Raw genomic sequence first — 27,904 nt, forward strand, 5'->3', positions numbered from 1 at the left:
TTTTATCTGTTAAAATAGAAAATGTAACTGTTTTTGAGCCTGATGCATGGAAGCCCTTTAAGACCACTCAGTCCTACTTGGAGGGAGTGAGATGAAGCTTAATTGAATCGAAATGAACACAAGTAATATGAGAGTTTATTTTTGCTATTAAGTGATTAACAGGGTATTTTTTAATTAGGTAGTTGTACGTTCATTTGTCACAGTAACAAGCCCAACACTGGCGGTAACAGATTGGTGAACACTTCTGAAACTTGAGCTGCTTTTTCATATGAACTCTGATATCGTCCAGAGTTGCCCTTTTTAATATGTAGCACTCAGCAGGAGACTGTCAGTGTCAAACCCTGCACAACGTCAACAACACGCCCACGGGCTCACTGTGAATCCTCAGGACAATAACCTGCTCCGTTCACACACAGGCTACATTGGACTATTGCACTGACTTTGTATTAGCTGCATGGTGGTGCAGTGGTTAGCGCTGTTGCCTCACAGCAAGAAGGTTCCTACTTCCACAAAGAGTGCCTTTTGCATGTTCTCCTCGTGCATGTGTGGGCTTCCTCCCACAGACCAAAGACATGTCCTAACATGCTCGTTAGGTTCGTTGGTGACTCTAAATTGCCCGTAGGTGTGGATGTGAGTGTGAAAGGTTGTCTGCTCTAGGTGTCTGGGTGTCTGTGACAGCTATGATTGGCTCCAACCCCCCCACGACCCTCAACAGGATACGATATAGATGATATAGATATCTAGAATAAAGAGAACAGATGGATGGATGGATGGATTAGCTGGCTGGCAGGGTAAAGTCTGTTTTATGTCAAGTTCAAGTGATTTGGATGTTTGCATTTATACATTTACATTACATTCATACATGAAATTTTCTTTTGGTTGATGTCTCCATCGTTTTAAGGTTGTAGTGAAAGGGGCTTAAATCTTTTAGCATTGTCCACCGATATCTGTGACAGAAGCTCTATTTATCCACCTGTAAACCACGACACCTAAAAGCATCTATCAATTTCAAATTTAAGGTTTGGATTTTCATCTGTCTTTCACATCTACAGAATACCTTTGACTTATTTGCAACAGTGAAGAAAGAGTCAAGTCATTTAAAATCAGTGGTATTACATGGGATACTTTTATGGTGTCTTTTTCACTACACCTACATTAACAGTGAACATTTTCTGTACTGTGCTCTTTGCATTCACAGACAGACAACTCCTTGCATTGCTGGCAGGCTTTTATTTTGACACAATCATATCCACTTTTCAAAGTTAAGGCCTTAAATCTCTGATAATGCCTTGCCTTCAGAAGTTACCTACCACGTACCGTCTAAAGACAAAATCTTCTGTTAAAACCCTAAAAAAGCTTCTGACTTTGCAAATATGCACAGGAGCGACTGCCTGATGACAGTGTCAGACTGATATACTTTACTGGAACAATGCAAGACAAACATTTGCTTTTACTCTCCTGCTGTCATGCAGATTTCAGGATAGGGATTTGGAAATCTAGGACTGGGGATTTAAACAAATACCACCAGAATTTAAAACAAATCCTAACTGAAATTTATGGAAAGTAGTTACAGGCCGGAAAGCTTAAAAATCCTGAATGAGGTTTCAAATTAAGCCCACGAGTCTGTCAGAAGACCCTCAAGTAACCCACTGTAACCCTGTGTCCACTCAGCTGCAACCTCTCACCTGAAATGTAATTTGATTTATTATCCAGAGTGCACCAGGCGGGTGGAGCCCTCTATCTGTTCTAATACCTTATAATATGACTGAAAGAAACGGCCCCAAGACAGAACTAGGTGTGACATTTGAGAGATTCAATCTGGAGCTGAAAATGAATAAAGAAAAAAGAAAGAGATCAAAAAAAGTGAGAGGGCGAGCGAGAGAACTTACCTCCCGTCTCTGTCCCAGTCAAAAACGTCCACCTTTACTGTCCTGGAGGGAGGTGCGATGAGGGATGGGGACAGAGGTGAGATTCACAGGCAGGAGAGAGAGTGTGAGGGTGAGAAAGAGAAGCGGCGGAGAGGTGGAGGAGTGGGATCGATAGAGGGACAGGAAAACAGGAAGTTTACTTGAAGTTCACGTCAAAAGATGTTCCACGTTTTAAAACCAACACAAAGCAAATATGAAAGAACAGCATATAAATACAAGTTAATACATACATTAAACACAAAAGAGGATTTAAAGGAATATAGTGTTTTTGGATTCTAATGTGCAGTGTAAAAAAAGACACATTATTGAGTGGTATGTATAAGTCGCTGCTCTTAAGCTTAAGCTTCAAGATAACACTGAGCATGCTCTTTGTCATTATCGCTCATAGCTTAATGTAAAATTAAATTACTGCTAATGCCTTCCCTTCCACTGTCTCATCAAATATAGCGAGCACAGTATCCACAGTGACCAACAGATACTGTAAATGGATTGTACTTATATAGCACTTTTCTAGTCTTCCAACCACTCAAAGCTGCTCTTACACTGTCGCATTCACCCATTCACAGACACATTCACACACTGACAGAAAAGGCCTAAGTGCCAATCTCCAATCATGCCCATTCGTACCCGATGACTATGCCTTTAAGAGCAGTTTAGGGTTCAGTGTCTTGCCCGAGGACACTTCGACACTACCACTGAGCCACAGCCGCCCCATTTGCTGCAAAATATTCTCCTCTAAATAAGGAAATTAGTGGGACATGTATTAAAGCCTTCATCATTTTAGTTCACATTAGGACTGCTGCGAAAAAACACAACCACAGAGAACATTTTAGGAGGGTGTGACCTGTCTGTTGTCTATGCATCCGTCAGACCTGTCTGTAGAGGCTGTAAGCATTATCAATAACAAGCGATTTGCCTCATACATATGCATGTAAAATTTATATTATCATTAAAATTATTTATTGCTTAGTAACATAGCACCGTGTTAACCTTAACCTTTCAACCTATTTACTGAGCCCCAGACCTCAAACCAGTTTGTGATGACCCTTAAACTATTTAACTAATCGACTCAGTGTCATAATTTAGTCAGAGAAAGCTACAGTGTGAGTGTGTCTTGTTTGAGATTTAACAAAAAGGGAGAGGACCCAGATGCAGCCTAAGACATTTATTTATTTATTTACAGAAGACAAGACAAAAACAAAAGGCTTACTTTTAAAGAGCACAGGTAACTCAAAAAACCACAGAAGGAGCCACGAGGAAAATACAAACGTGTTAAAATTGACCAAAGGGGTTTACAAATGTTGATGAAGGTTTAACAAAAGTTAAAGGAACACAGAGACTAAATAATCAGACACAGGTGAGACTAACGAGACACAAGTGAAAACAATTGGGGCGGGCACACAATTACAAAGGTGGGAAAACACACAAAGTGCAGCGACATGAGGATAGTGAATGACAAAATAAAACAGGCAATGATACTATACAGCCAAAACAAGGATTACCCGTGACAGAGGCTGTGTCCGAAATCAGCCACGACTCACTATATAGTGTATTCACCATTTTATAGTATGTCCGAATTCTGAATGAGAATTATTATACCCTGTATAGTGGACTCATTGTATCCCACAATGCAATGTGAAAAGTAATGTACAACCGATGGTCACTAATCAAGTCATATACACTATGATGCATTGCGGTGCAAGAGGAAACGAGAGGAGCGCGACCTGCGTGATCTGACGTACAATGTAAGTAATTCTCCTATTTTCTAAGTAACTTTAACTTTTGATCATGAAGTGTGTTTAACCAGTTTCTTATCCGCGTTATAAGTTGTGAATTTTATTTATAAATTACGCCACTACAGTTCTAGTCACGGTTAGTGATCCAGATCGCTAACGTTAGCCTTTAGCCTTGTTATGTATAGTAATTGCCATTGGCAGCACTGCTAACGTTAAGCCAGACAGATCTAAATGTTTTTATTTCGCTCTGGAGAAATATCAGTTTAATTTATTGTGTTCCGGGAGCAACGACAATGTGGTCAAACTGATTCCTTTTTATTGTGCCGGTGAGTTCACTATATAGTCGACTACAATTAATTCACTATGTAGGGAGTAGGGAGTAGTGGATAAGTGTGTGATTTCGGACACAGCAAGAGTGTTCATTTTAATAAATAAAAATGTCCCCTAGTGCAACAGTGTGGCACACTGATGTGTTTTTTACTAACATAAAGCACTATGGCACAGAGTAAGAAGATATATCAGGCTTTAGATACACACACTTGCTGGTAGAATCCAGTCAGTTCTGGAATTTGGTAATTGTTATCAGTAAAGACATTTCTATGACTGATCAGTTAAGCGGTAAAATGAAGGCAAGAGGCGTGTGAGTGTGAGTGTATTTCTATCGACATCAGAGCTGAACTCTGAGTCATGTTTGAACTTCAGATTTGAATGTAAAGATAAAAAACATGAATTTAGTTTAGAGTAGAGTTGATAAACAATCAACTGGATATTTCTGTGCTTGTTGCTGTTTTGCTTCCATGTTGGTCTCAATAACACCAGCACTGGCCTGAGACTGACAGCACGGCCGACTGCTGGTATTATTCTGACCACCACAGAGTCCAGCTGCATCTGTGCATATGTAGCAGGCTCTGTAACTGCATGAATGTTGCTGCTGTCATACCAAACAGAAAAGAACAGTTTAAGAGGGCAGATAAAAGTGTTAATGATGGGAAACTTACAGCTGCATAGACAATGACCTCTGGTCTCTCTAACTAATGTAGGAGCTGTTGTGTAAAGTCACATTTATTCATTAAAGAAGCCTTGCAACAAATTACATTCTCCTCACCTGTCATAGTCTCCGTTACAGAGCGCTCGTACAGGGATGGTAAACGGCTGCCAAACCGGGTTCAGGTTGTTCTTGATCACCTCAGTCTTGTGGCAGATGGTGAACCTGGAAACAAAAAAACAGAAACACCTCAACATGGTCAGGGTGACAACTCTAAAAATACAGTTTTAGTTCAAAAGATACAGGTTGGTGTGAGCTCGGATGGACAGGAAGAATATGGGCGTATATGTGTGAAACACTGTGCTCTCTGGCAGATTGTTCACAGGCAGCTCCTGCAGACACACAGATTCTGGAAATAAACCTGAGGAGGAGCAGCAGACGGCAGACACAGCACAGTGTCACAGGAGGTTTTGATCCTGAACTGTATGTCTGAAATACTGAAGGCTGCAGAACAGAAAGAAAGGGAGAGTCGCCATAATTGTAACATTTTCCACTGTTCACTCTTTTACTCAGACAACTTTTAACCCACCACATGTCATTTTTTTCAGGCAAACAACCTACTTGTGTCTGCTCACACTACCACTCAAAAAAAAAGCAGTTATGAGGAATTAAACTGAAACTGAATGTTAGTTGAAGTGCATGTTTCAGTCAAGTCAGCCAAGATATTCTATATTTTCAGATTGTAACTAAACATGTAGAACCTGTAGGCAAGTGACCAGATTTTAGCACGGGAAGTGTTCTATTTTCTGTTTGTACTATGCTTGTAGTCCGAGTATTGACCAATCACGTATCAGCAGGCTGCAGCGTATGCAGGAAAAACAGTCTGTGTGGAGAGCAAAAGCAGGCGGAATGTTATGCGCCGTAATGACACCCCGGCTCCCATCCGCGTCATCTGACAACGATTTATTAATCTCTATAAACAGACATCAGCAGCAAGTTCAGCTAACAATCTGTTCTAGATCTGCTGTGTCGTGAAACCTGTTCAGCGTTGAGATATCTGGACTTCCTCGAATGCATCAGAAATGATCGATCCGATCGCCGTTCAACAAACGAGCATTTTAAAAGTAGTTTTCTTCTCCTCTTGAGGAGAGACCTGACTAAGCTTCATTTTTACTTTTTACATAATAATTTTGGCAAACTTAAGAGCTGTTAATTAAATGAAATCACAAGAAAATCTGTTTCTATTTCGGGTTCATACCACTGAAGTAAGCCAGAGTGCAGCCTCTGTGTAACTTTACAGTGAAACTGAGTCTCCTCTGGGGGATTTAATGAACAAAGAAATGACGCCATTTATTTTGCTGACAGATCTGGAGGACTGGACTTCTGATCTGAACACACGGCTGCTTCTCAAGTTGCTAACAGGACTGTGAACAATGCAGCGCACAATAAAGGAAGTCTTGGCTGTAAGATGTTTATCGGCAACTGCTGGCTAAACCAGAGTGCCCAACATGTTCACCGTTGCTCCCAGAGGCTATGTCGTCCTCAGACTATATCCTATAGGTTCCGAGGTTGGTCAAGATGTGATCAGATGATAGAAGTTAATCATTTTACCAAATCAACCGGATGTACAAGGGCATTGGGTATTAGTTTCCTTATTTGTTGGCAGGTACATTCAATATATTGATAACACCTTTCTTATTGATGTAGGTTATAAGAAAACTATAAACATTATTTGATTGTGCATGCATCTGAATGACATCATTTAAAGACATTAATTTGGAAGTGTGTGTTTTTGATTTTGCATTGTTTATGTATTTGCAGCATGTTTGATGCATTTATTTCTCACTTTTTTTCGTTAGAAGCAGATTTCCGTTGTGTTTGTTTTGGACTTTAATTTGTAATTTTGAATTTGTCTCAATTTGCAGAGTGTTTCTGCTAATTGAAATCTTTAAGAAACAAAATGTATGAGCCCTCCTTCTATCTGAAGAGCAGGAAGCTTTCAGAAGGCTCATGGGACTGTGTCCAACAGAGAAATCTGCTGGCAGATTTTCAGCTGCTGACAGTAACAAGAGAGAAGATGCACCGGAGGAGCGGTACACTCGCCTCGGCTGAAGGACTAACAGATGGACTGAACAAGTAATTATTTACAGTCATTTAAAAAACACAAACACCCAACAAAAGCAAACACTTACGTCCCGTCCTCATTGCTGCGGTAGAAGACGAGGAAAGGGTCGGACTTGCCAAAGAAATCCTTTTTATCCAGCTTGTTGGCACAGAGCTGCATGGTGGCGATATCCTGGAGAACAATAACAGTTTATTTACTTACAGCTGGACTTTGAATCAAAGACCATTTACTCATTAGCACCCTTGGTCTTGAGCCTTATGGCTTGAAGACTTGATACCCAGAAAACGCATTGTGGTGTTTCTACTTCGGAGCTTGGCTTTCTTTAGACTAGAAAAGTTTGAACTACTTTTGATATTGCAAAGATATTACGTGGACGTCATAAACTGACGGATGACGTAGTTGAAATTAGGTAAAACATTCCCAAAATACCCTCATTTTAGGTCTACTTTGCAGATTAAGAGTTTTCATTTAAAAACACGATAAGTTTGAAATGTTAATGATCAAAGTTTCTTTTTAACCTTTTTGGCAGTCACACAAAAAAGCAAAGTGTTGTTGGCTTTGCATGTTTCGGATATCTTTGACTTGAAAGCATTTTCAGCACTAATAATTACACTTCTGAATCACTGAGCTCAAAGGAGGGCACTCATATACTTGACACAGAATAGAATCTAGAATCTTATCAGCAAACCTAAATTCACTGACTTTATGTGTTTGTGTCTGTCTGATCATTAAAGTGGCACTCGACTCCTAAAACATAGCCTCCCTAAATAACATTGCTTCCCATAATGCCATTTGATAGTGTCTTTAGTTAGACCCTCCTTGTCAGGTAACATTAACGTCTTTTGAACTCTACATTCCTATATTGTAATGAAGGCTTTCCGGTTGTAAACTTGTATTGTCCAAACCATCAGCAGTGATAAATTGAAAGCTTATGCAGAGAGCAACATGAGCAGTTGTTAGCTGTTGCTCTACAATTAATTACTCAGAAAACAAAAGTCATGGTGCAAAATGTTCAAAGGCAAACCTCCCTTTGAGTTTAGAATGTATAATTAGTTATTTGCATGTGGCCACCTGGTCAGCGCCCTGCATTTTAAAGAGACGGACACAGTTTTGCACAGAAACAGGTCAATAAAAAACCACAGGCCAACCTGTTATTGAGTGTTTGAAGCTGTTTTGAACCGAGCCAAGAGCTTATATTCTGTGATCAATATATTTCAGTTTGACATGCATTCAGATTTTTATCTTGGTCAACGTGGTAACAGCTGATTTGATTTTTTAGACAGATTAAAATGCAAACAGGTGTACAAGGTCTTTTAGGGTTTTTTTAGTGGCGTTTTGCCTGCAGGAACCTGAGCATTTTCACCATAGACTGTATAAATAGATATATAACACGACATCTCCCTAAAAGTGAAGCCAAAACATTTCGAGCACCCCCTGCTGACTGGCTGCAGTATAGGTCATAAAGCCTGCCTTCTCCATGTTAACAGATGGTACATGAGTCAAACTATAAAATCAAAATACACCTTAAATAAATGTTTCTAAAACATGGTTTCTGTCATTATAGTTAGTTATTATCATGCTGATTTACGTACAAGTGTTCATTTTAAGTGTTTCAGTTAATTTTTAATTAGTTATTTGATGCTATCAAAAGGTAATTGACAGCTCTGTTGAAAATACGGCTCTTGCAGCCGATCTGTTCCGGATTAGCAGAGTAGAGGAAGAACGGCGTTTCCATACCTGTGAGTGTTAACCTCAGACCAACACAGAGAAGCTGTTCTGCTGTTTGACAAGCTGGCGTGCGGGATCCTTGCTTTTTTTTCGGTAAGTTAAGTGTGTGTTTTGGTTAGCAGAAGTGGCTACGGCGGCGCCACCCGCGAATCTGTACTGCACAGTCTCTGGCTCCAAATTACGTCACAATCTAAAGATGGCAGCACCTATCACGAGGGCTATTTTGGTATCACTTTTGTACAATGGGAGCAGAAGGAGACATGTCGTCCATCTATATATACAGTCATTGGTTTTCACTCATTCAGTACACCTGGATTGTATCTAATATCCTGCTTCTGCGAGTGTCATGAATAGTGATGTCCAGGAGGCTCTACACTGTTTGAAATTTGAATATTAATTTGGAAGTTAAGGTAAAAGATCATATTTTGCCTTGTGGTCCATCAGAGGGCTCTAGAAAAATCAGCTTGACCTCTTGAAGGCCGGATTGATCCTTCATTTAATGAAATTAAATTCAAAGTTGACTCTTGGAAAAGTGACAGCCCTGATGTCCAAGTGCAACGCAGTGAAGTGACATTTCATCCTTCTAATAAAACCAACCAGGGATGTTTTTCCAGAGACAGGCCTCATGAACCAGAACTAATAAATGTGAATGTAAACTGAGCTCTGAGGCCCTCGAGGAACCTGCAGAATACCATCATCACTGCGAAACGGCCTGTAGTGTGAAGTCAACCTCATATTCATGTGCATTGTATGTTATGAGGTTAAACTTAAATTACAGTAGTAACTGCATATGTTTGCATGTAAAAAAGCATACTGGGATACCGATGTGCAGTGGTGAGCCTGTTTGTGTGTGTGGTGTGTGTGTGCATGTGCCTCTCTCTTTGATTGGAGTGTCTAATTATTGAGTCACTGTGTTAAAAAAAGGAACTACAAGACTGGATAAATAATTCATGAGCGGCTCTCATCATCACTTTGAAGGAAAAGGACAAATTTACTTTCCGTCCACTTGAAGGCGACGACAAAATTATTCTGAAGTCGGTGCAGTCGTTTAAATTCACTCTGCAGAGTTAGACATGAAAACACACAACGTGACTGTCATGGATTCAGACTGCAGTGCTTAACTTTCTGACCCCTGTCTCGGACTGTTAACGTAACCAAATGTCTGTGTGTGTGTGTGTGTGTGTGTGTGTGTGTGTGTGTGTGTGTGTGTGTGTGTGTGTGTGTGTGTCTGTGTGTGTGAGAGAGAGCCTGGAGGAACACAGTGTCCTGAGTATGATGTGATACTGACCCGGCAGTTACTGAGCTCCTCGGCTGTGAAGATGATGGTTCCACACTTCTTCCCGGGAATCCCACTGAGAGAGAGAGAGAGAGAGAGAGAGGCTTAGGAACAATGAGGGACTACCAAAACAATAAAGACTCCCCCTGCAGTTATTTCTATATGCAGGAATTAGTCATGGTAATTTTCTGCCTCGAAACAATACGTGTTCACCAATATTATAAAAAAATGGAAAAATACTTGTAAACTTGTAAACACTGCTGATTGTTAATGACTTGCTCCCAACCTAAAATGCAGCAGCAGATGTTTTATGAAAAGGGTTTTTGTTGGGAGAAATGTCCATAAATAAAAAAAATAAACTTTATAGAATCTAGCCTATAAAGATGTAGTACAATTTATAAACAAATAACTATTTTACAATATTGGACAAATTAATCGTTGTTATGTAATTAAAGATCTGCATGTGTCTGTGGCCACGCTGCCCAAAATATCCCCTCTTCAGAAAGTTAATGTAGCTTCTTGACCTGTTACCAACTGCCCTAATCCAGTGGGTGTTTTTGAGCTTTGGCACACTTGACAAACAGATGTAAGTATGTATATTAGAAGTTGTTTAAACCAAAAAACACAATCTTTTGCAAAAAGGTGAGCAAGTACTTTGAGTGCCTAAAAATAAGCAACTGTTTTGCAATGTCAGCCACATGTTAAGTATCGTTATGAGTCCGAAACTCATACATTTTCTCAGCAAGCCTCATCTGAGTGTTGCTGATTTATAGCTGATAACTTGACAAAGCCCTGCATGTGCAAAACTGTCCCTAGAGAGCTACTCGTATTTTGAATCATAGAGCAGTGTGCCAAGCTGCTAGTTGAAGAGATGGGAGTGAGAATATGTGACAATGTTAAGTTATAAATGTCTGTGTCCTGCCTGCATGTTTTCATTTTTTTTTTTTTTTTTTTTTTAAGATAATTCTTTGGGCTTTAATTGATAGGTCAGCTGGAGATAGACAGGAAATGTTTGGAGTAGAGAGTGGGGGACGACATGTACCAAATGGTCGGCAGACTGGGAGTGGAACCTGCGATCAATGCGACGAGGACAGTAGCCTCTCCATATGGGGTGCCTGCTCTACCAACTGAGCTAAACCAGCGCCCCGTCATCATACTTTGACCCAGCTGATTTTTGACACCAGTCCGACCTAGTTAAGCATCATGTTTATCATGAAAAAAAGTTGTGTGGTTATGTGTCATTTTGCATCCCTCAAGCACACAATGATCTTCAAACTGAGGGTGTTACATCCATTAACTATATAGAATAATATACAATTAATCTTTATAAACAGTGTAGGGCTGGTTCCCTCAGATGTACAAGAGACAAACGACTGAAAAACATGTCTGAAACTGTTTTCTAGCTCTTACACTGCACAGGAGCGGATCAAACAGTGTTGGAAACAGCAATGGTTTGGCTTCAGGCATTAGACAATGAGGAGAACAGAGAACCTGTAAACACATATCAGTATAGGATCTATAAAAAGCACAGCAGCTGGTGGAGTTTAGGTTTGATCATTATGAATGCTTCATGCAGCAGGCTACATGGTTTTTGACCTCTTTCTTAATGTCAGCAGGAGAACACTCACGTCCTGCAGATGGAAATGATACTTTTCTGCAAATAACACAGTCAGGCAGTATCCTCCAAGGATGACCTTTTTCTACCCCAAGCAATTTTTAATCCGCTGATCCCATTGTAGGGAGTCGCATTAAATCCTGGTGATTAATCACAGCAGCACTGACATACATACTAACCCAACTGATCTTCATCACTTGCAATTATCATATATGAGGAAAAAGAGGACCTCTGCTCTGGAAACACGCGACCAATCTTCTATCTGATGCCTTCTGGGCAGAGTGGATGTTTCATTCAGCAATGATTTACGAGCCCATCTGGATTAGAGAACAAGGCCTGAAGTCATTTCTAAAAGGAAGGAATCCCCACGTACAGCAGGGGCTCAGTGCAGGTTTCTGCTCTGCCTTTAGTCTGCCGGAAGGTGCTGTGTCGCTGCTGTTGTTCCTGTACTTCCATTAGTGTTTAGTAAACCTCTTCAAACTGATAGAAAAGCTGTCAGGAATAAATCAAATTTAGACGGTGAAATGTTGTTGGCAATCTCAGCTGGGGGTAAAGCCAATTCAGTGGACTGTCCACTGACTGTGGTCTCTGCCACTTAAAGTGCTGAAACTCAGTGAATTTGTCTTTGAGTTCCTAATCCACCTTTTCCTTTCTGGCTATGTTGGCAATGTTAAACGTGGTTGGCAAAATACATCACAAATCCTTGTCCGTCTGTCGGTCCGGACCATTGAACAAATGATCATGAGGACAACACGGTGCACTACAAGGTAAGTCATCCAGGTGTGGTGGAACCCTAATGTAAAAAAGGCTCAAGACAAAGCTTGAAAATGATTGACTCACACAGTTCCTGACATGCTCAATAATCACAATAACCCACCAAAAACGGTGAAATTAGCTGCTTCCATTTCTTGTTGACCCATTTGATTTCTACTCGTGAATTTGATTTAGTTGTTAACATTTGTGCTGCAACATACAAATAATTCCTTAAATAACATTATTTAACATTTCTAAGAGACTTAGCTTTTTCTTTTAAAATTCTTCTTCTGGCTGAATTCCTTGCTAATTGCTTGACCTCATGTCTACTTGATGGGTTGGCGTAAAATTGGTACAGACATTCATGTTTCCAAGAATAGAAATCAAACATTTGTAATTCCCTAGTGTTTCTTTTAGGGAAAATTGTGTCAAAATTCTGATTTCTCCAATACTTTTGGTTTTTGTTTGCTTTTTCTTGTCACGCAGATTTTTTTCCGTCTTCCTGTAGTGTTACCTTGTCATGGGGTGGCTTATATTTTATTCTATTCATCACTATTTGCTCTGATCTTCAATCTACACAGGTCTTAAAACTGACACTCATAACTCCACACCTGTCAAGTGTTCAGCCCTTCTTAACTGTTAACGTCCAGTTTATGTCAAGAGCTGTTTTCAAGAGGATTACAGGCTGACAGGAGAGCTGCATAATTAAAAGTTATCAAGTGAAGTCAGAGCCTGGGAAAGTTGGAAAACCTTTATCATCGATTGCTAAACTCCCCGTGGCTGCGAGTCACACTCCACCTCACCACATGACAGGGCGATTCGTTCCATCCAGTTGAAGCGGTGCTGCTGCGAGCGGGCTGCCTGATGCCGTTCTGTGATTAAAATGCCGGCTGAGATCCAAGGATGTCGCTGTAAACATCCGTGACACATAAGCAGCCACAAACACACCCGATCGCACACACAATCCATTATGCTGGAGGGAAGCACAGATGATATTACTACACACAAACACAGTATATTCTCCTTGAGAGGCTTTTTCCTGTAACCTTGAACCGTGATTATACCACAGTCACTCTATTGTCCATTTCTCAGCCTCGTTTGTGAACACAGTCACGTCACCCCGGCTGCTAGAGGGCAGGTAAAACTCAAACACCTACACTTGAAACAAAAATCAATTCCAACACTTCCCCTCTCTCAGCGGGCTTTTCTTTTTAATCAGTCTGCGCTGACCCTCCTACTTTAACAAAGAGGGCTAACAGTGATGTATGAGCGTCTGCAGGCTGCTCTCGCTCTCATAATGAGTTTTGCATGGTCACGTGGGGCGAGGGGGATACCTGCAGCATGCCACACACACACACACACACACACAAACATATTATGCCACCACTTGTCACTGAGGATCCTATTCCCATTCCTGATGCAACTCCTCTATTTAAAGCTCCGTGGTTGTAGAGCTGCAGCCACTTGACTGAAGCAGAAGCACAGCAGGATTTAAGAAATCAATACAGCAAAGATGAAGAAAATACCTTCAAGATGGAAGTCATCACATAAAGTGCGTGTGTTTGTGTGAGTGTCAGCGTTTGTCAAGTCCTTGAGCGCAAGTTTTCCCACACATTTCTTGTCCTCCTCCCACATCTTCCACTGCCTGATGTGGGTCCCCACTCCCACACGTATTACACAAGCTCACACACTCACTCACTCACTCACTCACACACGCTCACAAAAACACATACAGTTGAACAAAACTCCCACAATTATAAACAACAACTGTCAACAAAACTTGACTTGTTTTTGATATTAATTAATCATTTAAGTCTAAACATTTTCATATTGGAGGTTGAGCTACTCTCAAAAATTATAAAAGAAACACCAAAACGAAAGCCAAAACTGAAGTATAGTGGAGACCTTTTACACTGGCGTAAAGTCCCTAATATCAGAGGCATTATGCTGCGCTCCAGACAACTCGGAAGTTGAGTATCCGACCTCTGACTAGAAAAATTGGAATCCCATCCAAAGTCGGAGTTCCTACTTGTGAGCTCGGGCGAGTTTCATCTACCCTGACTTCAGGATAATCAGATTTCTGACGTCACACATCAATGGCCGCACCCATGGAGAGGCTCATCGTTAAACTATCAACTGAAAAGCAACGTAATATACATGTAGGCTGCATTTAATTGAAATGACTACTACTATCATATAGTAACACATGTGCTGCATGAAAATGTTAATTAGAAATGTCGCTAATGTGATAAGGTAGCTGGTTACTGTAAATAATCTCTGAAAGAAAGAAACATCACTTTGTCACGGTCGGCCATGTTTTTTATTTATGTTTGGCGTCGTGCACCTGGAACGCTCCGAGGTCGGGAAGTTCTCGAGTTCCCAGTTTTCTGGAACGCAGCATTAGTGCATCACATACCAGACAGGCAAAACAGCATCTCAACAAGGGTTGCCGGGTTTGCGTGACAAAACCGGCCTAATGTCCAATCAAAACCAGCCTACTAATACTAGAACTAAAAATATGCCCCTGCCAAACCATATACACTGCTTTTAAAGTCCAGCAGCATTGCTATCATTAGCAAATGCATTATAAGATACACAGATTAGTTAAACTCAGACGGTCATAAATCGTCTCTCTCTCCTCCGTATCATACCTTGTCTTGGTGCTTCACTATATTTTGATCATATATTTACAGTTAATACATGTGTAAATAGGCTAGGCATTTACTGTTAGCATTTTTGTTTACCTTATTTCAACTGATACACCTTTGGGCTTTTAGATAGGATGCGATGTCTGCGCCGCGTGGTTCTGCGCAGCGCCGCGCTAAAGTTCAACTAGGTTGGCAATTGGAATCAATGAGTCCAAGGTGGGATCTGAAAGCTGGAAAACCGCAGACTTGGCAACACTGATCACAACATTCGATGCCTACATGGAGACACATCTTGAGCAGACAAAGTCTAGATGAAGAAGTCGATGTGTGCCAATAAGAGGAGGCGAATGTGACAAATTCTTGCTTTTCTGGTTAGCATAGTCTCTCTTACTCACTTTCTACTGTGCAGTGTCAGGAGAACACCATCATACTTATCTGTTGAATAAAACTGGGTTTACACTCTCTCTTAAGATGTTTAAGATAGAAAAAGTTAAAAGTGTCTTGTGCAGTAGCAGGTTGCCAAAGTGGGAGGAAATCTACATTTCAGGATGCTTCCTCCTACAGTAGTGTCTTATCTGAGCAGTGAATCTCTTAAACGCTGTCTGTCATTGATTCAGTTTAATTTGGGAAGATAAAATAAGTAAATGAGGGAGCTCCTTTGTGCCAGAAATACATTAGATTAGAATGTTTCACAAAGGATTAGTATTATCAGGAAGCTAGTCTTAATTAAAACGTGCAGGTAATCATCAGCACATTAATCTGCAGCCTCAGATTTTACACTCAAGTGATTACATACTATTCTGTTTGTCCTGTTAAAATGACGTCTCTAAAATTTCATTTTTTAAAGTGATAATCTTGAAGATTTTCATCTATATAAATGTCTGTTAAGTCACTATCTATCGCTGAATGAGGTAACACAATGATGATTGAGCCTATGGCCCACTGATGAAAGCCTTTGCATTTGCAGTATTACAGACTGGGTATCTGGTGCGACTTTCGCGGAAAAAATCACAAGCGGCGCCCAGTTAGTGACGTGTTTTCCATCAGCCAGCAGTGGTTGGTCTGCCAGAGAGGGTACGTGGACCTAAGCGGCTGCTTTTCCAGTCTCTGCAAGTGTTGCGAGTAAACAGTAATCTACTATGGCTGAACAAACAAAGAAAAGATGGATGACTACAGATACAACTTCAAAAAAAAAAATCCAAAGAAAAAGAAACAAATTCGACACTCAGATGAAGGCAAACAGTCTAAAAAGAAAAGCGTCCGTCAGCGAGGAAAATAAAACCGGAGCCAACCGTGGACGTCACACATGCAACACTGTCTGGATATCTGGGAAGTGTGCTCCCGCAATTACCATTTATTTCCATAAGTGCCGCCAAAGAGAACAAAACTGAGATCTTAAGATTTCAACTTAAAGGAAACTCTGATTACAAGCAGTTGTTGGATCTCTTCCCTCCAATTTAGTTTTTTCTACTTTTACTATGGAAAAGGAAAGAGCTTCCTTTTCACCTTTCATGCCGCAGAGAGCATTGAAGTCTACATCACAAGAAACACAGTCTACGCTCACCTCACTCTGTTGGTAACTCAATGGACTGAGCAGCGAAGCTCCTCAAGATCACATTCATATTATGTAACCTCTCTGTGGCCATTGAAGGACATCAAGTACTTGTGCATAGACAACATGATAAAGCAGGTCTCCACCAGTGAATGCGGGCAGCGAGCCATCGACCTCCTGACTGTGTGTACAGTGTCAAGGATCCCTATCAGAACTGTAAATAGATGCATGGAAATGAATGTTAAAGCAACTTCAAAGCAACATGAATCAGTGTGCCTGGTTTGTTTCTTTGCTGATTGTAAAATATGCGGGGGGTGCGAGAAAAGGAAATATTTAAGAGGAGGTGAAAAGTAACAAACTAGATTTACTTAAATTCTCTAATCACGGGGCAGATTCACAGATTGTATACATAAAGGCTACATTAGGTCATAGGGAGCAGCACTCAGTCAGCAATCTCGGAACACATCGGCTATAGTCTAACGACGAAAATTTCAGGCTTCCTGGTTAGTGATATGGACTTCACTAGCCAAGACTTCCTTTTCTGTGCACTGCATTGTTCACAGTCCAGTTAGCAACTTGAGAAGCGACCATCCAGATATGAATGCAAAATAAATTCATTAAATCCCGATGAGGAGCGCCTGTTCATCTGTTTCTGGTGAGTCTCGACGACAGCGGTATGAAGCCGAGAAAGAAACAGTTTTTACTGAGATTTTCTTGAAACTAACGGCTCTTAAATTTGCTGAAATAACATTATGTGTAGATTAGTAACAAGTCAAAATGAAGCTTTGTCAGGTCTGTCCTCAAGAGGAGAAGAAAACTACTTTTCAAATGCTCGTTTGTTGAATGGAGGTCGGATCGATCATTTCTGATGCATTCGAGGAAGTCTGGAAATCTAAATGCTAAACGGCTGTCACGACAGAGCGTCAAGCAGATTCGTCTCAAGTTGAATTTTTGATCTAGAACAGATCGTTCGCTGAACTTGCTGCAGATGTCTGTTTATAGAGATGAATAAGAAGGTAAATTGTTGCATACGCCGCAGCCTGCTGATACGTGAATGGTCAATACTACTTGGACTACAAGTACGAAAATATCCCGTACTAAATTCCACAGTTTTATGTTGAATCTGTAAATAGAGATTACTCAGTCAGTGATATGTCTTCTGTTTGGAGGAGCTTTTTCAACCCTGGGAAATTAACCCATGAATTGTTAATGTGATTTCATCTGGGGTTTCCTTTGCTTGGACTCAGAGAACACTGTTTTTCAAGTCAAAAAGAAATGCAGCACAACAAACTGGGGTCCAAGGTCCAACTAACCAAACGACATTATGGAAAAGTTTTAAAGCTTTATCCTGTGGACTAAAAGGCCTCTCACTAGTCCTGACTTTATGTTAACATTGTTTTACTAGTACTTTACTTGAATCTTTATTTTGTGAGACTTTATGGGAAATAGACTAGATTCATATGGCACCTTTCTAATCTTCCAACCACTCAAAGTGCTTTAAACTGCGTGCACCCTGTTACACACAGATTTATAAACTAATGAGAAGCTGTGATGCAAGGTTGGCATGAATAATGCACTCCAGTTGAAACAATTTAAAGCTCCTGTGAGGAACGTTCGGTTTGTGTTGATTTTGGCGCTCCCTGTGGACAAAGCTGTACCTCTACATGCTTAAGTGTTGGTTTTTAACAACACAATCTCATCCTGCTTTCTTTAACAGTCAGATGTATCACTCACTTTAAATCTTTGCCCTGGAAAATGTAAACAAACGCAACGTGCAGTTAATCACTTTGTCTGACACCTACCCCCCGCCAGCGGTTTCAGGCATTAAAAATAAGTATATAGAAATAATCAACTTGTCGCTGATGCTCTGGTTTGCTTTTGTAGCTCATATAGAGTAATCAGAATTAATTTCAGTCTGTTTCATAAGCATCAAAAAACTCCTCACAGGAGCTTTAAGTTGTGCAGTCACATTTGCATCTATTTGTGTCTTGGCTTAATCTTTGTATGTCACTGTGCGACATAAAAACATTCAGGCTTTTGGTCTGAAGACACCATGAGGGGCTCAACAAGAGCGTATGAGTGTTTTAATAAATCCACACAGAATACAATTTAATCCCTGATTGCCTGTTATACTGCCCAAAGCATGCAAGTCTGAATGTAAATTTGACTAAGGATGCCAATTATATTTGCAAACCCTTTGGAAATGTACTACACCTTAATCATACTTTTAAATCACACAACGCTTAAATTCTCTTTTCCTCAGAAGTGAAATCTTTGTGTCTGTGTGGATGTTATCAAACAGAAAAATGGGGTCAGCTCCTTCAGAAGCTGTTTAACAGTGAAACAAATCAGACAGCAGATCATTAAAAAACGCCATCAAGGATTCATGAGCAAAGATTAAACAGGACATCAAATGCTATCAATAAAATATCTCAACCAATCACAGAGTGACTTTAGTGGATGTTGCACTTCTTTTCTGAAAGATAAAAGGTTATGTCTTAAAAAATAAAGTTGACATCATTAGCACAGTGTTGCTGCGGTTCCTCTTCTTCCTTCAAGTTTTCTTCTGTTTTTCTTCACTGAAACAATCATAATACTGTTCGCACTTTGTTGAACTTTGCTCCATATAAGCTGATATATCCTTGACTGTATGCTAATCATATGCAAATCAAATACATGATGAGAGAGCTGAGATGTATCCTTATTTTATATACCTTTATTTTAACCAGGTTTGTCCCAGTGAGATTTAAAAGAGACTTTTCAAAGCAAACCAGGTCAAGCGAGCAGCATCATAATGTTGAAGAGCACTGATACACAACAAGCAGAATGAGGTCAGAGAGGCATGAATATATTACTGTATGCACTTCTGTTTAAAGTGCTGCAATTTATATCAAACTAAGAAATAAATTATAATTAAATTGGTTTTAATGCTGATCTGATAATTGCTGCATTATGAAGGCACTAAAGCAGCAGACAGATTAGATGCAACATTTTTCAAGTTGACATATTCTGCCTGTTACCCAGTGCAAGATGGATACAACGAGGAGAGCTGACGGACAGTTTGTGTTCTCTGTATTTGCTTAAACCCGACCTGAACAAATGAGTCCCTGCAGCACAACGCAGCAGGCTCATCAAACTCAGATCAAACTTTCTAAACAGGAGGTGCTGATGAAATGAATCAAGATTGATGTTTACAGTGATTAATGACTGAAATGCATGTGAATGGGTGAGTGAGTGAACACTGGATAGTTTTTTTCTTTTCTTAATGAGGATATTCTTACTTGCTCCGTGTGTCAGCGAACAGGCTGAAATCGCTCACCCAGTTTCCTGCCCCTGCCTTTCATTTGCATCAGGGGAAATCACCTCCACACCACAAACTATTCCCTCCACAAACCTCTCCCCTGCAGCGCTGCTCTTGGTATATCTGGACAATAATTCCAGTTCCATCTGCTACTGTTCGCTCACTTGCTGCATGTTAAAAAAAATGCCATGTACAATGTACATTTTTTCCTGCTTATAAATCGAAGAGCTAAAATCAAGCAAAGCCTGACTTACCAGCTGAGAGTTCGGGTAGTCAGGTACAACCACGTGCATCTTTGCAGAAGGGGATCTGTGCCCAGCCCAACTCAATACACCAGTTTAGTTTACTTTGTAAAGCCCTCATATTGTGTGCACTGTGTTCTTTGGAGAATAAGATGATTTCTTTACTTGCGTCCTTACTTACTTACTTACGTCCCTGAAAAGTTTCAGTTTGTAAAAATTATTTTCTCAGCCTTGAGTCTTCTCTCAAAGGTAGAACATGGTCCCACTGACTCCCATCAAGATGATCATACAGACTGTTACCTGACAAGCAGAACCCAGGGCAAAATACTCCTATAGCTTATTTCTGTAAGTGCTTAGTAATAACTGTTCTCTTATACAGTGTGTGTCGTTTTTGGCAACTACTCTCTTCTCTATAATTTTGGTCACAGGACAAAGAACTGAAAGAATAAAATCTTATGAAAAACTATCTGCTAAAAAGGGAGTTTACAAGAACATTTGGGACCCATCGTCGGGCTGTCTCATGAAAAGGAAAACAGGATGTTACTTTCTTTGATACAATATGTTGTAAAGAGGAAGAGCAGGTCATCTTTCTTGCTGCAGAGCCTGTTTTCACAAGCAGTGATTACTTATAAACTCCATCAGACTCAACTTCAGTTAGCTGAAGGCATTAGCCATGTCATTAGCTACCCTACATTAACTCTGTAATTGCCAATGCTGCTTTAAAGACAACAAACACTCATCCTCATGTAGAACTTCACTTCAACAAAAACTTTTTTGTCAGAGCATCAAAGGACCTTCCATCAGGCTGATTGGGGGGGACAAATGGTGTGACTGCAGGTGAGCATAGTAAATCAGCTGTATTTAGGATTGTATTGTCTTTAGCCTGAATTCCACAGGATCCGTGTTTCCGCCGTGACCTCCGGAGTCGATCGCGTCCACTCTAGCCAATGCTCGTGTTTCCACAGCACTCGCCGCATCCCAGAAGCTTCCTCTGCTGTGCTCCGCTAAAAACACACGCCGAGTCTATTTTTGACCGAGGCCGCTACAAGCACGCGTCGAGCTGAACAGAGCAGATTGTTCCAAACAGGAAGTCATACACGAAAACAGCATAGAGCATCCGGTCGTTTCAAAATAAGACACCATGTACAGACTCCCGTTTCTATATCCTATTACCATGATGATCTCCAAATGAGCAGATAATCAACCTCGGAGCTGCAAACTGAACTGTTGTTTGTGTGTTGCTCTGTTTTAACATTGATGTTATCGCGTGATTTCACAATTCACACGCTATAATGTAGTTCTACCGCGATCATGTGATCTGGCGAATCCAGCTGCTTGGGCCACCGCTCAGCTGCGGACCAGAAACGCCTCCTGTGGGCTAGGGCGCACGCCGTCTGATCGAGCAGAATCGCGACACACATGGAACACAGCGGACACAGATCCTGTGGAATCCAGGCCTGAGTCTGTCTGTCTTGTTTACTTGGCAGCAGCACATGCTTCTGCTGGCATATGCCCTATGTGTCGGAAGTCTGCACACCATTTGAGAGTCACGCTAGCCCACAGATACGCTGGACCCAATGCTAACTGTCAGAAAAACAAATCTTAGTAGATTGATATATACTGGTGGTTAAATACAGTAAATGGTAGTTTTATTCTACCAGCCTACATCATGTAGCATTATTCAACACAAATAGAGAGTTAAATAATTCTGGCAAGTAAATAAACACTGGCATCATCAGCGTAAAAAAGAATATGTGAAGTTTTTATGGCTGTTCAGGTCCTTTTAGGTAACATCTTTTTTGATGAATATAGTTTTATCAGTCAAGTTAGAATTTGGTCAACATAGAGTATTTAATATCCATTCAAACAGTATTATCAGTCAACTTTTCTCTATGTACCTGGAAACCAAGCTGTTGTGGTGTCATGTATGCTTGTTGGTTTTATCAAACCTAAATAGTTAAATATATATCTACCATGAAACTCAAGTATTATGATATAAAAAGTGTTTTGATACTTTGCCTTTTACACCAACACTTTTAATGACATCATGATCTATAGCTGCAACACGCGTTGAGAATTTCAGAATGGCTTCAGAAGATTCGAGAAATATATTTCTCATTATACTATTAACGGCTCATTTTCACCTTTAACGCCAAACCAGAAAATGCACCACCTTAGCTCTGTCGTTAGGCTGCAGTGATAGCCTCCAGCACTTTGCCCCACATGGGCCGGTCCTCATCATATCCATTCAACACAGAGAGAAACAGAGAGAGAGAGAGTCCTCTGTGGTCAGTGTGATGGCTCTGTGAGAAGGGCCACATCAGTGACCTGCTGGTGACCCTGGCTTCACTGTGGGTGAATTGTTGCCATGGTGAACTGTGATTGGTAATAATATGATTACTTGATCAGAGCAGGTCTAATAAACTTTATTAATACTTACTATATAGCCTCATATTTGTAATGAGGTAGGACTCAGCAGGCAGGAAGCCTTCAGTGAATATATTTTGAGCCAGTCATTCACAGGGCTGACACATGGAGACAAACGGCTCACATTCACACCTACCAGCAATTTAGCTAACAAGCATGTCTTTGGACCATGGGAGGAAGCCAGGGTACCCGGAGGGAAGCCATGCACGGGGAGAACATGCAAATTCCACAAAGCAACTGGGATTCAAACAAGGAACCTTCATGCTCTGAGGCGATATTGACATCCACTGCACCACTGTGCAGCCTGTGGACTGGAATAGAAGTGTAACCCGAAGTATAGGCGGGGAGATTCTGAACAGAGCACAGACAACATCTTCTTATCATTGCTGTTTTCAGTTGATCATGCATCCATTACTTATACTGCTTCTCCTGTTCATGGTCACAGGGGCGGCTGGAGCCTATCCCAGCTGTCATTGGTCGAGAGCCAAGAAATTAGGAACCTTCTAGCTGCGAGGCAACAACACTATCCACTGCACCACTGTGCAGCCTTTAGTTGATCATTTAGTCCATATTAGATTCAAACTTGATAATAGTGACAGTAACTTTCAGTATTTATACATATTTTCAACTTTACTGCATATTAAAAGAGGTACTTCTATTCAAAATACTTTGAAAAAATATAAATGAACAGAGAAGCAATGAGGAAATTTGTGTTTATACTTGTATCCTGCAGAATGCCGGTAAGTCTGAAGAAGATGTCAACAATTTAGCCCGAGGCACAGATTCTCTGCTGCTCATCTCTGTCACAGCGACGGGGACATGGAAAAGGAGGCTAGAATACATTTGCGTGTGTGTGTGTGTGTGTGTGTGTGTGTGTGTGTGTGTGTGTGTGTGTGTGTGTGTGTGTGTGTGTATGTACACATAAATATGCATGCAAAAAATATGCGTACAGCAATCACATGTGTGTATCCATCCTGACAATGCGTGAAGTTGTCCCTCTGTCAAAGTGTCTCTCCCATGGGGCGTCCTGCATGGGGGGGCTGATGTTCATTTTGATTACAAGGCAGGGGCGAGCAGAAGGGAAGCCTGACAGGGCTAACCGGTAACGCGGGTCTCTGCCACACACACCCTCTGTCCCTCTCTCTCCTGTCACCCACTGATGGGGATGACAGGGCGACAGGGCAACTGACAGCCTGAGCCGCTCTTTCAATTACACAGCTCCCTGATGAAAAGCTTCATGTTCTCCAGAGAGAACAGAGGATGGAGGGATGGAGGGATGGAGGGAGGAGAGGATGAGAGCGGTCCGCGTTGGGAAACAGGCAGAGGGGCTGTGAGTCAGGTTGATGATAAGTGGGAAGCACAGAGAGGAATTAAGAATTGAATCGTGTATGAGGCACAGACACAGAAAGTGCGATTGGGAAACGATGGGAGCGTGTTCACTCGAAGTATGAGCTTGTTTAAAAAAGATTCGTTTGAACTTCTGAAATTTGATTTGCTTGGCAGGGTCTGAATGATACCATTGCAATGCAAGACAAGGTAAACTATTTATAAAGGAAATTTCATATAAAAAAACATAAAGAATAACTGATAATGAAATACATAATAAATTAAATAAAGAAGATTTAAAAAGTGTAAAAGCCTACGAATGTACCCCCCCAAATGACCCCAGGGGAGGCAGTGGCAAACTTTTTACGCCTCACTTAAAAAGACACAGTATGTGTTGGGTAAACCTGAACTGACCTGGAAGTGTATTAGACATCTGTGGTGCAAACTTGTTAAGTTGACATACTGTGGTGTTACGTTCGGTCTCAGGTCCAAACTGCACCATTTTTCTTTAAACACATTTAAACATTTAAAAAAAAATCAGAAATCTGGGTCGCAATTTGTCCTTAAGGAGGTGTTGGTTGGTCCTGAGGCGAGACCAGTTGAGAAACACTGCCCTATACCGTTACACCACCACCAGCAGCCTGAACCATTGATACGAGGCAGATCCATGGATCCATGCTTTCATGCTGTTTACTCCGAATTCTGACCCCACCATCTGAATGTCGCAGCAGAAATCGAGACTCGTCAGACCAGGCAACGTTTTTCCAATCTTCTATTGTCCAATTTTAGTGAGCCTGTGCGATTTGTAGCCTCCATTTCCTGTTCTTAGCTGACAGGAGTGGCACCCTGTCTGGTCTTCTGCTGCTTCAAGGTCCGATGTGTTGTGCGTTCAGAGATGCTCTTCTGCATATCTTGGTTGTAACAAGTGATTTTTTGAGTTACTGTTACAGTCTGGCCATTCCTCCTCTGACCTCTGCAATCAACAAGGTATATTCGCCCAGATAACTGCCGTGCACTGGATGTGACTTAACACTACTACTTCATGCACGTTAAAGGAAACCTATATCCTTCCAAATAAAAGTGCAGCCTCGACTTTTTGACACTTTTTTTTCCAAGTACGACCCACTGAAAACAGCTCCACAGGCCACTTTTTTGGGTCCTGATCCACCTGTTGTGAACCACTGGTGTAGGGGACACTTTGGGCCTCTTAGTACCAAATGAGCATCACACGCCACAGCCTACGAGTATTGTTGCTGACCATGTCCATCCCTTTATGGCCACACTGTACCCATCTTCTGATGGCTACTTCCAATAGCATTACACATCAGGTCATGACAATGAGTTTGCTGTACTCAAATAGCCTCTACAGTCACCACATCTCAATCCAGTAGAGTCACGCAACGAAGAATTAAGGTAGTTCTAAAGGCAAAAGGGGATCCAACCCAGTACAAGCAAGGTGTACCTAATGAAGTGGCCAGTGGATGTACTGTATGTTTGTATGCTATTTGATATGTTTAAAATTTTGAGATGCCAGACAAATTAATTTCCCTCTGGGGATCAGAAAAGTTATTGTTATTGTTATTGTTATTGAATGCAACATCAGGGCTCTTTCATTTGTTTTAACAGTTTTTGGTGACTGTCTAAGGCAGGGGTTCCCAACCCCCAGTCCACGGACCGGTACTGGGCCCTAGGTTATTTAGTACCGGGCCCAGATGTCTGTGACATTCCAAACATATGCGGAGTCAGAACTGTCGCATGGGCTGTGTGAAGTGCACAACCGCACAGGGCCTCGCGCCTCTAAAGACACTTCAACCCTGGCTTTGTTTAGATGTATTTTATGCTTTATAAAGAGTTTTCACAGAAATACGGGACCGATCTCAACCCTATTAAGTCAGGGGCAGAGCCCGAGAAACACACACAGATCGGTGTCCTCACTGCGTTGCATGACACATCCCACAAAAAGGTTGGGAAAAATGTATCACACTGTAAAAACACAGAGTTACATGTCAAGATCCAAATTTTAGGTACAGAACAGTTTCTGAGCCCAGCCTTCCTTTACAATGCTACACATGATCATTTAAGCTTATAAAAAGCTTGTGCTTGTAGTCTTAGTCACAGTTTAAGTCCAGATTTAACCTCATCTCACCTAAATCAGAGCTGTGCTGCTGTTTGTTTAAGCACTAAAGCCCACCTGTGACGCTCACTCATGCTAACACACGCATGGTTACCTTATGACATGTGTTGAAGGTTATCTAACCACTGGAGATGTGTGGATTACATTTATATTCACGAGCATCGCCTTTAATCTCCGGATCCAGCAGGGCGGGTCATGAAATTTAAATTGTGATTAATAGCAGATGAGTTGCTGATGGTCGAAATAATACATCATTAATGAGCACAGCATGAATTACATTGTCTATAACTTTGTTACATTCCTCACACTCTCTTCATTTTTCATGAGGCACAAATTAAGCGACTCCACATAGACAGGAAATTCTATGTTGAGTATATTAAATGATGTAGCGATCACACTGCTGCACAAGATATAAGTGCATTTCCCCATTAAGAGAGGCGCTGTGTGCATTTACACCCAGGCACAGCGGTGTAACCTGATTGATTATTTAAATCTCCAGACACACCAACAGTCACAATCTAATGTGAATAATGTTCTGTGTTCTACTACACATCCAAAAGGTCACACACACACGCACGCACACACGCAGGTACACACACACACACACACACACACAGTTCGGGATTATAAAGTGAAACAGATAAATAGTTTCCCCTGAGAGTGTCCTGTGTCCTGCCATGTTTATAACCTTAGTTATAATCATGATATCTGTGACAGTGACAAAACTACACCCATTGAAACAGTTATGACAGCTTGCTGAGTGGACACACGTTAAGTTTCATTTGGAGAATCAAGGGTAATGCGTTTGGCACAAAGAAAAGCAAGCCAAGTCTGTAGTAATATCCAACCTCCAACCTAAACGCCATCTCTGCTACAAGCACTAAAGCTATAGTAAAAAACAGCCAATGCTAGCACAACACCTTAAGATACGAAGAACGAAGAAGGAGAGACACAACTGTTCAGAGTCACGTAGGCAGAGTAGGATCTCAGTAACTAAAGACAACTTCACCACTCTCCAAGTTAAAGTTCTATTCCTGGAAGATACAAACAAAGGGGGGAATTCACTGGGAATGAGTTGCGGCCGCTTATGGCTCCATAAATTGCGTATCATTTGTCCCTGCTATCTGCTCCGTCTCAAGGTCCGATTCACAAAGCAAACTGCACTGATGATATTCGAACGCAAACCCACCTATAAAGTTTTGCAGATCCGTGCAGTTTGCTCTTGTTTTGTGTCAGATTGTGGAGAGAAGCTGTCTGCAGCTCCACTCTCTGCTGCGCTCTCAGGCATCAGTTGAGAGCACACTGACGGATCTCAACTCCATGCACAGATCGATGATGAGCAGGGAGAGGAGGGGGCAGCTCTTTTAACACTTTATTGTAAAGTCCAGACTCGACAGGTGTTTACTAATTTCACTCTCTGTAACCCAGCTTCAATTTTACAAACGAGCGTGCAACAGCAGCTCCTCCATATAATAATCCCTGTGTGTAACGGCATCAGACCGTCTCCACAGATGTTGACAAAGTGTGCCCGTGTGCCGGGGTTGAGCCTAACACATTCCCGGACTGAGTGGTCTCCCGATTTTAATAATAATAATGACAATATATTATTGACAGAATAGTTTTACAGACTCAGAGTGTGACAGCCCTTACAATACTGCGCCGCAGTTACCACCACCTCTCTTCTGACATAGATATTTTTTCTCTAACTGCGCGGTGCTGTTAGCGCTGGTGTTTGTGAATCAGGTGCTTTTTGCCACAATGCTCATTTCCATGGAAAGGGGACAAATGTAACAGAGCACAGAGCTGTTTGCTCTGCAGCGCACTTAGGGGTGTATTCAACCCTCTGCGTGTGCTTTGAGAATGAGGCGGAGTCTTTTTATGTCATATCACATTTTCTCGTGATAACGGGATCATTCTGTGGCAATCTAGAAAACAAAACAACAGGCTCCTCACTGTGATATTACAGACCAGGACATGCCATGCCATTCCCCACACTAATGAGGTAAGTTAGGCCTGTTTCTATGTTTGTTTTGTGCTTTTGCAGCTCTGGGGATACGAGTTATGATCATCTGACGGTATCTTGAGATAACGAGATGAATAAGTAGCGATCTTGAGAAAATAACCGGGA

General features: G+C 41.2%; 1 protein-coding gene across 1 annotated transcript in view; it reads right to left on the bottom strand.

Annotated features, from left to right (window-relative positions):
- Positions 1–27,904, bottom strand: part of LOC138605535 (copine-9-like) — a 182,605-nt gene that overhangs the window by 47,201 nt on the left and 107,500 nt on the right. The window contains exons 8-11 of the mRNA XM_069677865.1: positions 9,791–9,854; positions 6,842–6,945; positions 4,770–4,874; positions 1,890–1,931 (exon numbers count right to left, since the gene is read on the bottom strand). Coding sequence (XP_069533966.1) covers positions 1,890–1,931; positions 4,770–4,874; positions 6,842–6,945; positions 9,791–9,854 — 315 coding nt within the window. The remainder of the gene's footprint in view (positions 1–1,889; positions 1,932–4,769; positions 4,875–6,841; positions 6,946–9,790; positions 9,855–27,904) is intronic.

The sequence above is a fragment of the Semicossyphus pulcher genome, unplaced genomic scaffold (genome assembly GCF_022749685.1).
Source record: "Semicossyphus pulcher isolate SPU_LCO1_2020_fin unplaced genomic scaffold, fSemPul1.0.p SCAF_3, whole genome shotgun sequence".
Classification (NCBI taxonomy): domain Eukaryota; kingdom Metazoa; phylum Chordata; class Actinopteri; order Labriformes; family Labridae; genus Semicossyphus; species Semicossyphus pulcher.